The sequence below is a fragment of the Tiliqua scincoides genome, chromosome 2, assembly GCF_035046505.1.
Source record: "Tiliqua scincoides isolate rTilSci1 chromosome 2, rTilSci1.hap2, whole genome shotgun sequence".
Taxonomy (NCBI): domain Eukaryota; kingdom Metazoa; phylum Chordata; class Lepidosauria; order Squamata; family Scincidae; genus Tiliqua; species Tiliqua scincoides.
The window spans coordinates 271314956-271328014 of record NC_089822.1 but is presented as its reverse complement, the minus strand read 5'-3'; the positions used below and the strand labels follow the sequence as shown (position 1 = coordinate 271328014).

The 13059-nt window shown below is 51.5% G+C and overlaps 1 protein-coding gene across 1 annotated transcript; it reads right to left on the bottom strand.

The window, feature by feature from the left end:
* Nucleotides 1–268: 268 nt before the first annotated feature.
* LOC136639288 (class I histocompatibility antigen, F10 alpha chain-like) lies at nt 269–12591 on the bottom strand. Its single transcript, XM_066613349.1, has 8 exons — nt 12475–12591; nt 7916–8191; nt 5467–5736; nt 4690–4980; nt 4206–4280; nt 3296–3334; nt 2211–2243; nt 269–1640 (listed from the first exon to the last, which is right to left on the bottom strand). The coding sequence occupies exons 1-8, from the start codon at nt 12542–12544 to the stop codon at nt 1636–1638; spliced, it is 1059 nt and encodes a 352-aa protein (XP_066469446.1). The 5' UTR covers nt 12545–12591; the 3' UTR covers nt 269–1635.
* Nucleotides 12592–13059: the final 468 nt, after the last annotated feature.

Sequence of the window (13059 nt, the reverse complement as noted above, 5' to 3'; positions counted from 1 at the left end):
TGGAGTCATTTTATATATTAAGTCATACCTTAAACCAGAGCTTGTAATGTCAGATGATTCAGGTAGATATGTGGGAGTACAAGTAATTATAAATGGTTCCAAAATTATGGTGTTGGGAGTGTATGCACCCAATGAGGATAAAAAGAAGTTTTATCAACAACGTATGCTTAAGCTTATGGAGTTGTCTTTTGAGAACTAGTGTTTGTTGGGTGATTGGAATGGAATAATATTGCCACAGGCAGATAGGAAATCAGAAAGAAATATCAAAAATTATCAGGGCAAATTGCCAAATTTTTTTTTTATTATTTAATGGACAATTTGGCATTAGTGGATATTTGGAGGCAGAGTACTAATAGATGGTGACTAAATGAAGCTTTGTTACAAAACCCAGTTATTATTCAAGATTGTAAAAAGAAATTGATTGAACTTTTTGAAGACAATTCGGGTCAGGGAACACAACCAAGAATGGTCTGGGATGCTAGTAAAGCTTTTATTAGAGGGCGTTTCATGCAATATAACTTTCAATTAAAGAGGAAGAAGCAAGACAAAATTCAAAATATTTTACAGGAGATAAAAAGAAAGGAAGAAGAACTAGAGAGACCCTTAGGGAATGCAAACGTCATGCAACAAATTAAAGTTTTGCAGCAACAGTTATCTGTGTTAACAGTAAGATAAATCGATTTAACGGGCCTCCATCAAACAGACTCTGGATCAATGGACATTTTCTGCCCTTTTAAAGATCACCCGTGTCAGGGCAGCAGGGGAGGAAAGCCCTTGCCTTCCCCATAGCAGAGTGGAACGGGAGCGCAGGGAGATAGCACAGGAAGCAGGCGATCCCAAACAGAGCCCGAGAAGCAGACACAGGCTTGTTTGTTGCAGAAGCAGGTATTGGTCAGGCAGAAGAGCAGTCAGTCAAGCAGTCCAGAAGTCAGGGATACCGCAGGTCACAGTCTCGAGAAGGCAGTCCAAGTCACAGAACAAACCAGCAGCACCACACGCAGAAACTCCACCACAGCAACCCACATTTGGTGTCTGCTCTTGCCCCCATATATACCGGGGCCAGCCAATCAGAATAGGACGACCTCATCATTGTCTTGTGACCCTTTCTTTGTGGTCAATGTGACCCCCATCATTGTCAATGTGACCCTCAGTCTTGTGACCCTTTCTGACTGGCTGTCCAGTGCTGCATTGCCCCACTCCACCATAGCCTACATGACTCTGCACACATCTCCCCAGGTCACATGGCTCCCACCTAACACAGGTGCAGTTGATTGCTAATCACACACATATGCAGTGCAGCTGTTCCTTCATTTGCATTTCATACCAGGCCTGGACATCAAGGCCCCTCCTGCCACATCCCAGCTTACAACAATTCAGAGCCTGGGATGCCAAAGGCCTGACAAGCCACATAGATGTTTTGCGCATGGATGTCTCCACCAACTTCTGTGCGTCTGGATTTGACAGAGATGTTCACCATTACACAGAGACCTCTTCCACCCCATCACTCCGTTAAATCAAGTGTCAGCTGCATAAAAAATGGCATGAAGAACTGAAGGTGCAGCTAGCAGGGAAAAATATTCTTCATAATAGTAATTCAGCATTCCACTTCCTTCTGCTCTCTTCATACAGAGGAGATCAAGCTGCAAAAACCAAAAAGAGAGGAGGGGACAGTTCAGCCAACATCATGGACATTTCAGTCCATGAGAGAGCAGTAGAATCCCAGAGCTGGAGGGGACCTCACTGTGTTCCTGGCCCCAGCCCTCACAGACGAGGCCCCAGCCCCCTTGTGCTGCAAACCGAGCTCAGGTGTAACACACAGAGGAGGAGGTCCTGAACAGATGAGAGCCTGAGCAAGCAAACTAAACTGGAGACTTCAGGGGAAGGCAGAAAAACTACAGGGACACTGCACGCCCTGACCCAGAGGTGAATCCCTTCCCAGACCCCAAATAGGGCCCTCATTCATACCCTGAACAGAACCCACTCCTCAGACATATAAAGATACCCCCCCCCCCAGTTCCAGTGAAATAAAAGATGGGTGGAAGTTCTTCCATCTTCTCCCACTCCAGTTTCTATTATCCCCCTAAGAAAATCTTGAGATTTGGCCCACAGAAAAGTAGAAGCCCTTTGAAGATTCATATGCATCCCCAAGAGAAAGACACCCTCCCCCCCAATGGATACCAATTCTCTCAAAGACCCCCCACCTCATTTACCTTTGGCAGAGCTGTCAGACCCCTGGTCACTCACTGCAAAGGGAGAAAATAGGGTTGGGGATAGGTGTCGTGCTCTTGATCACTATTATTGCATTTCTATACAATTTCCCTTCCTCCAAGGCAGTCAACCTGATCCATCCCCGCTCATGTTATCTCACAACCACACTGTGAGGTTAGTTATACTGAGAGATGATGACTGGCCCAAGGGCACCATGCAGCTTCTGGCTGATCTGGTTGATCAAGATCTAGACCTGGATCTCCCTCCACCTGGTACACTGCTCTAAACCACTCCCGACCCATTGATTCAGCTCCAATCATACAGCTTTAGCCATCAGCCACTGCAAATCAACCCTGCAGTGTTGCCAAGGAGTAGCCATCTCCTTGTCCAGTCCCAAAGAGCCCCTTCCACATTCACAGTAGGAGTTGCTGAAAAAGGACCTCCTTGTTTGTACTTTGTCACATCATGACCTCTCTTCCCCTCAACCTGGGATCCCCCTGAACAGTCACAGCAGAGCAGGTGGTCCTGAGGTCTTCCTGTCATGAAAGTTCTCCCTTCCCACCTTGACAGATTCCCAGGTAATTCACTGGATTATGTCACTTTCACGGCATATTCTGCTGCCGGGACCTTGAGATAAGGCTGGATATAAATTCAAACCATATATAAGAAACAAAAACTGGCTGCTTCTGCCTTCATGCTCTCCCTGCCTCCCAATGGCTGAGTTGCTGTGATGTCATGGAAGGTTCATACATATTTTAAGTAGTCTGCAGCAAATGAGATACCACCAATGGGAGGCTTCTATGAGGCAGCGGAAGGGTCCATCTGGCTAGCGAAAAAGGCCTAAGAAGGAGTGGGAGAGGAGAAGCTTGCTTGGGCAGGCAGGGGGGCTCAAGGGTGGGAAGCTTAGGAAAGGAAGGAAAGGAAGGGAGCCCAGGGAATGGCAGAGTGAAGGGGGGTCTGGGGCTGAGAGGAGCTGGGCCCTGCATGCTAGTTTTTCCCAAGGTAAACAGCAGCTGCAGATTGTCCCTCTGATATTGACATTCTGCTCCTCAAATTTCAGGATTCCCAAGAGGAAGGAGGCACTCACTTGACGCTGCTCTGTAGGCTGCTTTCTCTGGACGTTTCTCTGCAGAGACAAAACCAAAAAATCAGAGCTGGGAGGGACCTGCAGAGACCATCCAATCTGAATTTCCAGAGCTGGACTTTGTAGGCTCATCATACAAGGATTATTTAGCCACTGAATGTAGAGAACGTGGCTTCTGATGCATGTGGGGGAATCTAGATGGCTATCAGGCATTTCCTAGGCCAGTGCTTTCCAACCTTTAGGAGCCCGTGGACCAGTCTGATTCAAAGAGGCAAAGAAGGAAGGCCCATAGCCAGGGAGACAGACCAGGGACAGACTGCACTTGCTCCCGGTGTGGAAGGGATTGTCACTCCTGAATTGGCCTTTTCAGCCACACTAGACGCTGTTCCAGAACCACCTTTCAGAGAGCGATACCAGAGTCTTCCAAGACTGAAGGTTGCCAACATGCTGGACCACTGAGGCAAAAATTGGAAGTGGCGAGGACCACGTGCAACCACAGGCCTCAAAGAGGAATTTAATCAGGGGATACATTGTTTCTTTTGGGTCCCCCAAAGAGGAAAAAATAGGGCAACAGGAAGAGTCTTTGGAGCCCTGATCTACTGTGTTTCCCAATATGGAGCCCAGGTCTACCTTCCCACATAGTGTTGGCAGCTAGATAGAGTAATACAGAAAACTAAACACACTCCTAAACCTCTAAAAAATTTAAAATAAAGAAAATCATTGCAGAAAATTAGATCATCATATTTAGGCTCGCACTAGAATGCAGCTCCACTTCTGCCACCAGCCCATCACAGCACTCCTTCTAGATACGTGGCACAGAATGAGAAGACAGTCCCCTGCCCCAAAGGGCTCAGAATCTGAAATCTATCACCACATTATGCACACAAACTAATGCAGCCAAGGGTTCACTTACTGACATAGAACATGACTCCAGCCACAGCCAGAACTGGAACGACCCCCACAGCAATGAACCAAACAGGCATAGAAGCTGAAATGCAAAAACGTATCTTGACTCAGAACAGAATCAACTCTCTCGTGATTCTTCAGCCGGACATGTGGGGCACAGAGGCTGGGGCCTTGCCCAGGTGAGACCTAGATTTGGCACAATCCCCTCCCCATGGAGCCCTGCCAGAGGTCAGCACTACAGGCTTCATACAGAATGGACTGACTCCACACAAGTATTTTATTTCCAGCATCTTGTGCCGCCCTTTCACAGCAATAAAACCGTACGTTTCTGTGCTTTGCTTCCTGTGATCCCTCTGCCCGCCTTCAGTGACATCCTTCTGACCATCAACACAGGGCAAATAAGCAGCTCTGCACCCCAACACACACACACAGCACCTACACTTCTTCCCATCCCACAAAGGCCCCCAATGCCCACCCCTGCAGCCTCTCACCAGAGTCCTCCACGGCCACGGCCACGTCCAGAGGGTCTGGCACCCCGTCATGTTCCACATGGCACAGGTAGCGGCTCCTGTCCTTGGGGTCAATCTCGATGCTGAGCCAGGTGTAGTAAGTTCCATCCGGGTTGGGGCTGACAACCCCACGGAACACGTCCTCCTGCCTGACCTTCCCATCCTTCCTCCAGGTGACATAGATCTCCTTGGGGTAGAAGCCGTGGACCTGGCAGAGGAGGGTCTCCAAGCCCTCCTGGCTGTCCTTGCGTGTCACCTTCACCTCAGGGGGCGCTGTGGAAAAGTGGCAATGCCAGTGTTAAGACTGGGGTCCTTGGCTGGCTTGCAGGAGGGGGGCTACAGTTTACCAAAAGGAAAAGACATTCTGATCCACCAAAAGCAGATGTCCCACCCCTGTAGAATCCTTGAGAGATGAAAATCTGCAGAGAAAGGGAATCTGTGGCATCCTTCAGCACTTGGTGCAAATCCTCCATTACAATGTCCAGCACTGACAAAGGGCAGTGGTCATTCTCCAGAACGATGAGAAGGCAAAAGAGGAATGTTCTCACCCAGCTTGGTCTCTGCTGCTCCGGGTTTTTTCTTCCAGGGACTTGTTTTATCCTGAATAATGCTCACAACTGTATTTTTCCTCCTCCAACCCTAGTCTGAACTGGGACAGCCTCAGACACCCTCCAACTGTATCACATGAAGCTCCTCATCTGGGGATGCTAAAAGGGGAGAGGGAACCTGGAGGATTTGGCCCCCATCTCCCTTCCTCACCTTTCCTCTGCAGGCTCTCCCTCCCGTAGCGCAGGTGTTTCCGCAGCTCATCCACACACTCCTTCTCCAGGTAAAACTTCAAGCGCTGAACAACTGTCTCCACCTCCCACTTCCTTTTGGTGATCTGGGCTGGCCCATCAGCTGCCGTCCAGGTGAGGGTCTCCTTGTCAAAGGCGAGGAAGTCCCTCCCGTCATAGCCATACTGTCGAAACCCTCTGCGCCCATCCTCACTCAGCTCACAGCCATACATGAGCTGCATAGTGTGAAGCCCTGGAAGGGAGATGGGGGGGTCAGAGTCAGAACAGGGTCAGTCAGCCCCCTGACCTCCAAGGTCTGCCCATGATTCAACATCCCATCTCCTCCCTTGAATGAGGGAGCAGTGATGTAGGTAGGGTGGGGAACGCGTTTGTCTGCCTGTAGCTCTTTGGGGGGGGCAGGTGTGGGTTGTGGCCTCCCCCTGCTGGGGCTCTTTCAGGCTAAGGAAGAAAAGGGGGAGATTTTTAGGGTGGAAGAGGGCGGCTGCTTCCTGCCTCCTTCCGCTCATGGGGCCTGACTCAGGGTGGAGAAGCAGACGCCAGTGCCCCCCCTTTCCAAGAAGGCAGCTGGACATTCTTTTGCATCCCCAGAGGAAGAGGGTCTGCTCTGCACCCTTCCTCCCAACCCAAGACTTGCTTCCTAACAGGAGAAAATAAAGGCTAGAGGGAGGTGATGAAAGAATCTGGGAAGTGGCCTGGGCTGGGATGAAAAAGGTAGGCAAAAGGGGGGGGCTTGCCCAGTTCCAGTTGCCCCCTGTTATATGGTGGGTCCATGTGAGCATCGTGATAACAGCTCAATACGTTTATTCCGTCTTCAGAACAGAACCTGGCAAAATACAAGGCAAACCCCTGGCCTTTTATAGCCTTTAACTCCGCCCAGACTTCTGGTGCAAATGAAACTTTAACTAGAGGGCCAAGCAGTCAGTAGGATTTCGATCCATCACCCGATTGGACAGCCATAAGCCTGGACCAATCAAATTATGCAGGGGATGGACAGAGAGATGCTCTTTACACTCTCACATAACACCAGAACCAGGGGACATCCACTAAAATTGAGTGTTGGGAGGGTTAGGACAGATAAAACAAAATATTTCTTTACTCAGTGTGTAGTTAGTCTGTGGAACTGCTTGCCACAGGATATGGTGACGGCATCTGGCCTGGATGCCTTTAAAAGGGGATTGGACAAGTTTCTGGAGGAAAAATGCGCAACCTCCTGATTTTAGAAATGGGCTATGTCAGAATGCCAGATGCAAGGGAGGGCACCAGGATGAGGTCTCTTGTTATCTGGTGTGCTCCCTGGGGCATTTGGTGGGCCGCTGTGAGATACAGGAAGCTGGACTAGATGGGCCTCTGGCCTGATCCAGTGGGGCTGTTTTTATACTCTTAACTACAATTCCCAGGAAGCCTTGCAGGTCTCTTGTTATCTGGTGTGCTCCCTGGGGCATTTGGTGGGCCGCTGTGAGATACAGAAAGCTGGACTAGATGGGCCTATGGCCTGATCCAGTGGGGCTGTTCTTATGTTCTTAACTACAATTCCCAGGAAGCCTTGCAGGTCTCTTGTTATCTGGTGTGCTCCCTGGGGCATTTGGTGGGCCGCTGTGAGATACAGGAAGCTGGACTAGGTGGGCCTGTGGCCTGATCCAGTGGGGCTGTTCTTATACTCTTAACTACAATTCCCAGGAGGCCTTGCAGGTCTCTTGTTATCTGGAGTGCTCCCTGGGGCATTTGGTGGGCCACTGTGAGATGCGGGAAGCTGGACTAGATGGGCCTCTGGCCTGATCCAGAGGGGCTGTTCTTATGTTCTTATGTTCCATCCTGCATAACTGCACAGGGTGCAACCCCCTATGCCTGCTCCTGTAGTTAGACTTCAGCTGGCAAGCATCTGGACATTGTGAGCACCCTGTATATTTTGAACCCCCTTGTCCTGTAGGATTGGAGAGGCTCCAATCCTGCAGGAACTTTCTTGGGAGAAGACCCTCCCTCTCTCAACCCTCAGTGGAACTGACTACACTGACTGGGCTGCAAGCTTCTGAAAATCTGTTCCTGCTGTCTGTGAGTAACATGATCTTTGGAACTGCTGCTTGATTGGTGTCGGGAGGGGGGCTTCAGTGCCTCAGGCCTGAGATGGTGTCCCTTCCTCCAACAGCAGCAGGAGAATTTTTCCTCCCCTCTGCTTCAAACAGGATTTTGAAGTTAAGAAGCCACCTGTGGATTTTAGGAGCTTACACATCTGGGTGGAGAGTGGGAAGCATTCCAGAGTGGCACATGGATCAGCCAATGAGCCTCTGCAGTGCTGGGTGAGGCAGTGGGATGAAGGAAGCATAAGGAGCAGCCAATCTGCGACTGCAGACCTTTCTTGTAGGCAAATTGTGAACCCCCCAACCTGCCTGGAGCCTTCCCCATCCCCCACTCACCTCCACTCTGGTTGTAGCGCTGCCTTGCAATCTCCAGGTAAGATCTGAGCGTTGCCTCCTCGCCCTGCGCGCTCTGGGTCTCCTGGTCCCAGTAGTGGGGGTCCTCCTGGCACACCTGATCCATCCAGGGCCCTGCAGGCATTGCCCTCCTCCCGGCGCTGTCGTAGTGGAAAAAGCGCTGGCCATCCATGTAGCCCACAATGAGGAACCAGGGCAGCTCCTGGCTGGGCTCAGACACCGCCGTGTAGAAATACTTCACCGAGTGGGACGAGGAGCCTGGAAATGAGGGGCAGAATTAGGGGCTGTTTGTAGCTGTGGAGACTCCCAAATTGCCAGTCCTTCACAGACCACCAGTCCCTCATGAGGAGAAGCCTGCGGGAGGAGACTGGAGGAGCCCCCAAGGGGGGAAGAAAAACCAGGGGAGGGGGCAAGCAGGTGCATGGGGTGGGTGAGGGAAAGGAGAGGTGCTCAGGGGTGGAACGAAGGCCAGGCATGATTGCTGAAAGGGAGGGTCTGTTTGAGATTCCCATCACTGGAGGGTCTCGGTCCCCTGAAGGTCCAGCTCTACACCGTGCTGACACTGTCGAAGCTCTGCCCCAAGGAGGCTACAGCCCAGGGTGGGGGGGGGTCATTGCCACCCACCCTGCCAACGTTGTTTCGCAAACTGAAACATCCATCTTCCCACAGGCTTCTCTCGCCTCCTTGGATTTTGCTTTGCCTTTCAGAGTTTCCTTCTTCGGGAGATTATTTGTAGTTTAGCACTGCTGTTGGATTCTGTTTGCAGTTTTAAAATGGCTGTTGCTATAAGCTACTGTACAGATACATGGAGAACGGTGAAGTTTCCTTTTTCAAACAGAAAGTAGAAAGTTGGCTCTAAAAGGATCCTCAATATTTTTCACATGGAGACACCACAAATACACCCTGGCTTCACTGCTTGCATCAGTGCCCACACACTGCAGCCTACAATACCACAGAGGCAGAACTCTGTGGGGCTGTCATGGCACAAAGGCAAAGGGCCCAGATCTTTCTGGTTCTTACAGGGAGACACACTGGATCCACTGTCGTTTCACAAACTATCCTTGTATCTGTTTAAAAAAAACAAAAAACAGGGATCCAGCCCTGCTTGGACCCTAAGGGCCTAATCCTATCCAGTTTTCCAATGCCAGTGCAGCTGTGCCAATGGGGCATGCACTGCATCTTGTGGTGGGGCAGCAGTCACAGAGGCCTCCCTTTATTCCCTTACCTTGGGGCTGCATTGCAGCTGGAAAATTGGATAGAACTAGGCCCAAAGTCTCCAGAAAAGTTCAGCAGCACAGATCCTTGTGGTTTTCATATGGTAATTTTCCAAATCAACCATTCAGTTTATTTATTTAAAATATTTAGTTGCCACCTCTAATCCATTAAGAGGGCAACAAAACAAAAAAAAAAACCCATCAGTTTGTGGGTTCCATTCCACAGCCTTACCAGGATCCCTTGTGAAAGAAGAAGCATCATCAGTGTAAAGTTCAACTCTTAAAAGTCATCCATCCATCCATTCAGGTGAATGAGGGCCCAATCCTATCCAACCTTTCAGCACCAGTGCAGCTGCAATGCAGTCCCAAGGTAACAGAACAAATGTTCCCATACCTTGAGTAGGCCACTGTGACTGCCTCCTGACTACAGGATGCAATGCATGCCCCACTGACATGGCTGCACCAGTAATGGAAAATTGGATAGGATCGGGCCCTGAGTCATTTGGTCCTGAATTAATGGAACAGCTGTAACATGGAACCCTTCTGCAGGGCATCATCATCGTGTACATGCCCCAAACGAGGTTTGCTTAGGCAAAGGGTGTTTTACGACTGTTGCAAAGCAGACCCTGGCAATTGCCAGTGGCAAAGGAGGGGAGGTGCTCTGGAGAACATGCACTGGCACTGAAGGGCATTCCCTCTTGCCATCATTCCTGCACTGCAAGTGTGGATGGGGTGAAACAGGAAGGTGTCTCCTTGGGCAATGAAATGCAGTTTTAAAAAGGCTCACTCCTCAGAGGCTATGCTTCAGTCTCACTCTCTTCCCTGCATCCATCGTTCCACTCCCTCCACAAGAATATGGCTGCTGTATGTGTTCCCCTTGCACGTGCTGAGACCCCGAGTTCCACTTCCTTTACGACAGGGTTCCAGCAAGCAAGGTGTGCACAGTGGCTGCCTCTCTGCGTTGGACTATCACCCTGAAACCACTGTTGCTCTCGGGCCTTTTTTCCTACAAAAAAGCTGCACATGGGCTGGGTGCATGTACAGCCAAAGAGATAGAGCTGGGTTCTTCTTGTAGGAGGCACACTTGACAAGTCAAGGGGAAATATGGAAGATCCCCAGCCAGAAGTTGCACCACAGGACAGAAGCATGGCTGGTTTCAGCACTGCCACCTCCTCAAACAGGGTAATTTACAGGCCGAAGTTACAGGCGCTTCAGGGTCAACAAGAGGGACTGGCACACCAGCCTTTCCAGGGCACTGGGAAATTCACGCAGTCCACAGATTGATATCAGGACAGTTTATTCTGGCTTTCTTTCTGCTTCACTTTCAGTTTCTCTTTCATGCCTTGGGTATCAGACAACTGTGTTTCTGCTGATATTTCCTGCTTCTAAGTGTTGAAAGGGCCAAAATGCTTCTGAGCCAGTCCAGAGAGCATAGTGCAGAAATGTCTGCCTCTGGTCTCTCAGGAGCAGGTGGGTTTTGTCCTTGCTTTTTAGGTTTCTCCAGCAAGCCGCCTTGGCCGTCCTTTTAGAATGGAAATAAATACCATGATGGCCACAACCACGACTAGCATCGCAAACACAGCATAATCTTAAGACAGCATCACCAAGACCAGCTGATAACAAAAGCTCTCCTTACAAGTCAACTTTTTGCCTGCTTCCAAACCACATACAGGGGGAGAGACTCCCTGGGCTCAACAGGGAGGACGTTCCAGAGAACCAGTCTCATCACCGGTGGTGTAGCTAGAGGAGGTGCCAAGCACTAAGTTTTGCAGGGAGCCTCACTGTGGTGTCCCCCTCCCCTCTGGAGTCATTCTGGACAGGAGGAGCAAAACAGAGGCTCCATGTGGAATCCAGAGATGTCAAGATCCCATGTGGGATCCAGAGGCAGTCAAGATGTTTGCCTCTGTTTTGGTCCCCCTGCCCAGAATGACTCCAATGGGGAGGGGCCAGTGGCGTCGCTAGGGGGTGCGGGGTGTGTGGGCCACACCAGGTGATGCGCACAGGGGGGTGACCCGCACTAAAATTGCGGTGGTTAGGAGTAATACTGTCGTGTTATATACTGTTGGATGCGCAATTTCCAGTGGAATGCAATGCAAAAACCAGAGTGAAATATCTCCTTTCTATCAAAAGTTATGGCCAAAAACCTGGAGAACAAAAATGCATGGATCCCTATGGAAAGTGAAAGTGAGCCGTATCACATGTTTATTTGCAAGTAGGCAAACTTGCCTTAGTCCGTCGGAAAGGGCAGGCTGAGAGGAATCCAATGACACCAGAATGGTCCTGATCCAATGAATGCAGCCCCCAAAAACACCTGAGAAGGAAGTCCCTTCCTCCAAGCAGACAAATGTATTGAGTCCTATGGAAAGCGAAACTAAGGGCGCAATCCTAACCCCTTACTGTGCTCAGTGCTTTCTAGCACTGGCATAGAGGTGCCAACTGAACTGGGCACTGGGTAGGGCTGAAGACCTTAATGATTTTGGAGGGGGGGGTGTTATTGCAGGCAGGCTACAGAGGAAATTCACTTGGTGGACCAGGGCTGGCTTCTGCTTATTGAATTATTTGTTTTGCTTTAATTATTTATACTTATTTATTTTAATTTGCCAGATGATGTCACTTCCACCATGACATCACTTCTGGTGGGTCTTGGACAGATTGTCATTCTAAAAAGTGGGTCCCAGTGCTGAAAGTTTGCGAACTGCTGCAATAAGGTGTTAGTAAGTCATACTTACCCTAGTGAGGTCACTGGGAGGGGCCCCTTGCATGCTGCGGTGACCTAGTGCTTGGCACCCCCTCTAGCTCTGCCACAGCCCACCGCTGAAAAGGCCCTGCTCCACAAGGCTCCCACCCGACGTCCAGTGACAGCTCCAAGGTCGTATGCGGCACAGAGCCAAGCAGGGCTGGCGGGAGATCCACACGGCAGGTCCTTCGGGTGCCTGGGTGCCAAACCATCTGGGGTTCTGACGTGAGCCCAGCGCCCTGAGTGGGGTCCCACAAGGCTGGCCAGGTTAGCAGCCAAGCCCTGCCTCCCGGGGCTGGCACCACTGGCGGCCCGGGGTCTAGCCTTGCCCTGGGACCCCCGGAGGTTCACATTTCTCAGTTGGGGCACCACTCGGGCAAGGGGAGCGAGTGAGCCGCGCTCTGCTCCGGCCTGAGCAGCACGAGGTCCCTGCCCCGGAGCGTCCACCGCTCAGGCAGCGGGTCTGCCAAGGGCGCCTCTTCCCCCCGCACCTGTGCCCGGGAACTGCCTGGCCGGCTGGCTTCCGCTCCCGGGCAGGCGCTGGGCTCGCCCTGCCCCCCCCCTCCCTCCCGGCCCCCGGGGGCTCTCACCGGCGCGGTCCCCCCGCAGAGCCACGAGCGCCGCCAGGAGCAGGGCGGCAGGCGCCCCGAGAAGCCGCATCCCTCCCGCGCTCGCCCTTCCCGAGCAGGAGCGAAAGTGGCGCAGCAGCGAAGGCAGGAGGGGGCGGGGCGCCCTGCGAGGGGGAAGGGCGCGCAGAGTCCTGGATCCGAAGGAGCGCAGACCTGGCCAGGCTTCCTCGCATCATCCACGGGGGGGCGGGGGGACTCGCTCGGCCCTCGTAGTGCTACTCTCCACAGACCTCAGGAAGGGCAGAGAGCAGCCCTAACCCAACGTTGTGCCTTCTGGTTGGGGGGGGCTGAGGTGCCACCCCCCTCCTCGAGCCCTCCCCCTCTGCCATGGTGTGCAGAGCACTCTGTGCCCCCATCCCAAGGGGGGTGTCTCCCCCTTTCCTCATCTGCTTTGCTGCCCTTTCAGCAGAGAGTCTGGGGGACCTCCAGTGGTTGGCATCAGGAAAAAGTTGAGGGCTTCTCTCAACAAGGAAGGGCTTTTCTCCATGTGTGATTTCATGCAGAATGCAGCAGAACAAACTGCCTTGAAATACAGGCTTCCTCCGG

Excerpts from the sequence above, each read along its gene's own strand:
- LOC136639288 (XM_066613349.1), bottom strand. The coding sequence starts at position 12,544 with ATGCGGCTTCTCGGGGCGCCTGCCGCCCTGCTCCTGGCGGCGCTCGTG. Across the intron at positions 4,981-5,466 it reads GGAGAGCCTGCAGAGGAAAG|CGCCCCCTGAGGTGAAGGTG; the intron begins GTGAGGAAGGGA and ends ACTTTTCCACAG. Across the intron at positions 2,244-3,295 it reads AGCCTACAGAGCAGCGTCAA|TGAGTGACCAGGGGTCTGAC; the intron begins GTGAGTGCCTCC and ends CTCCCTTTGCAG.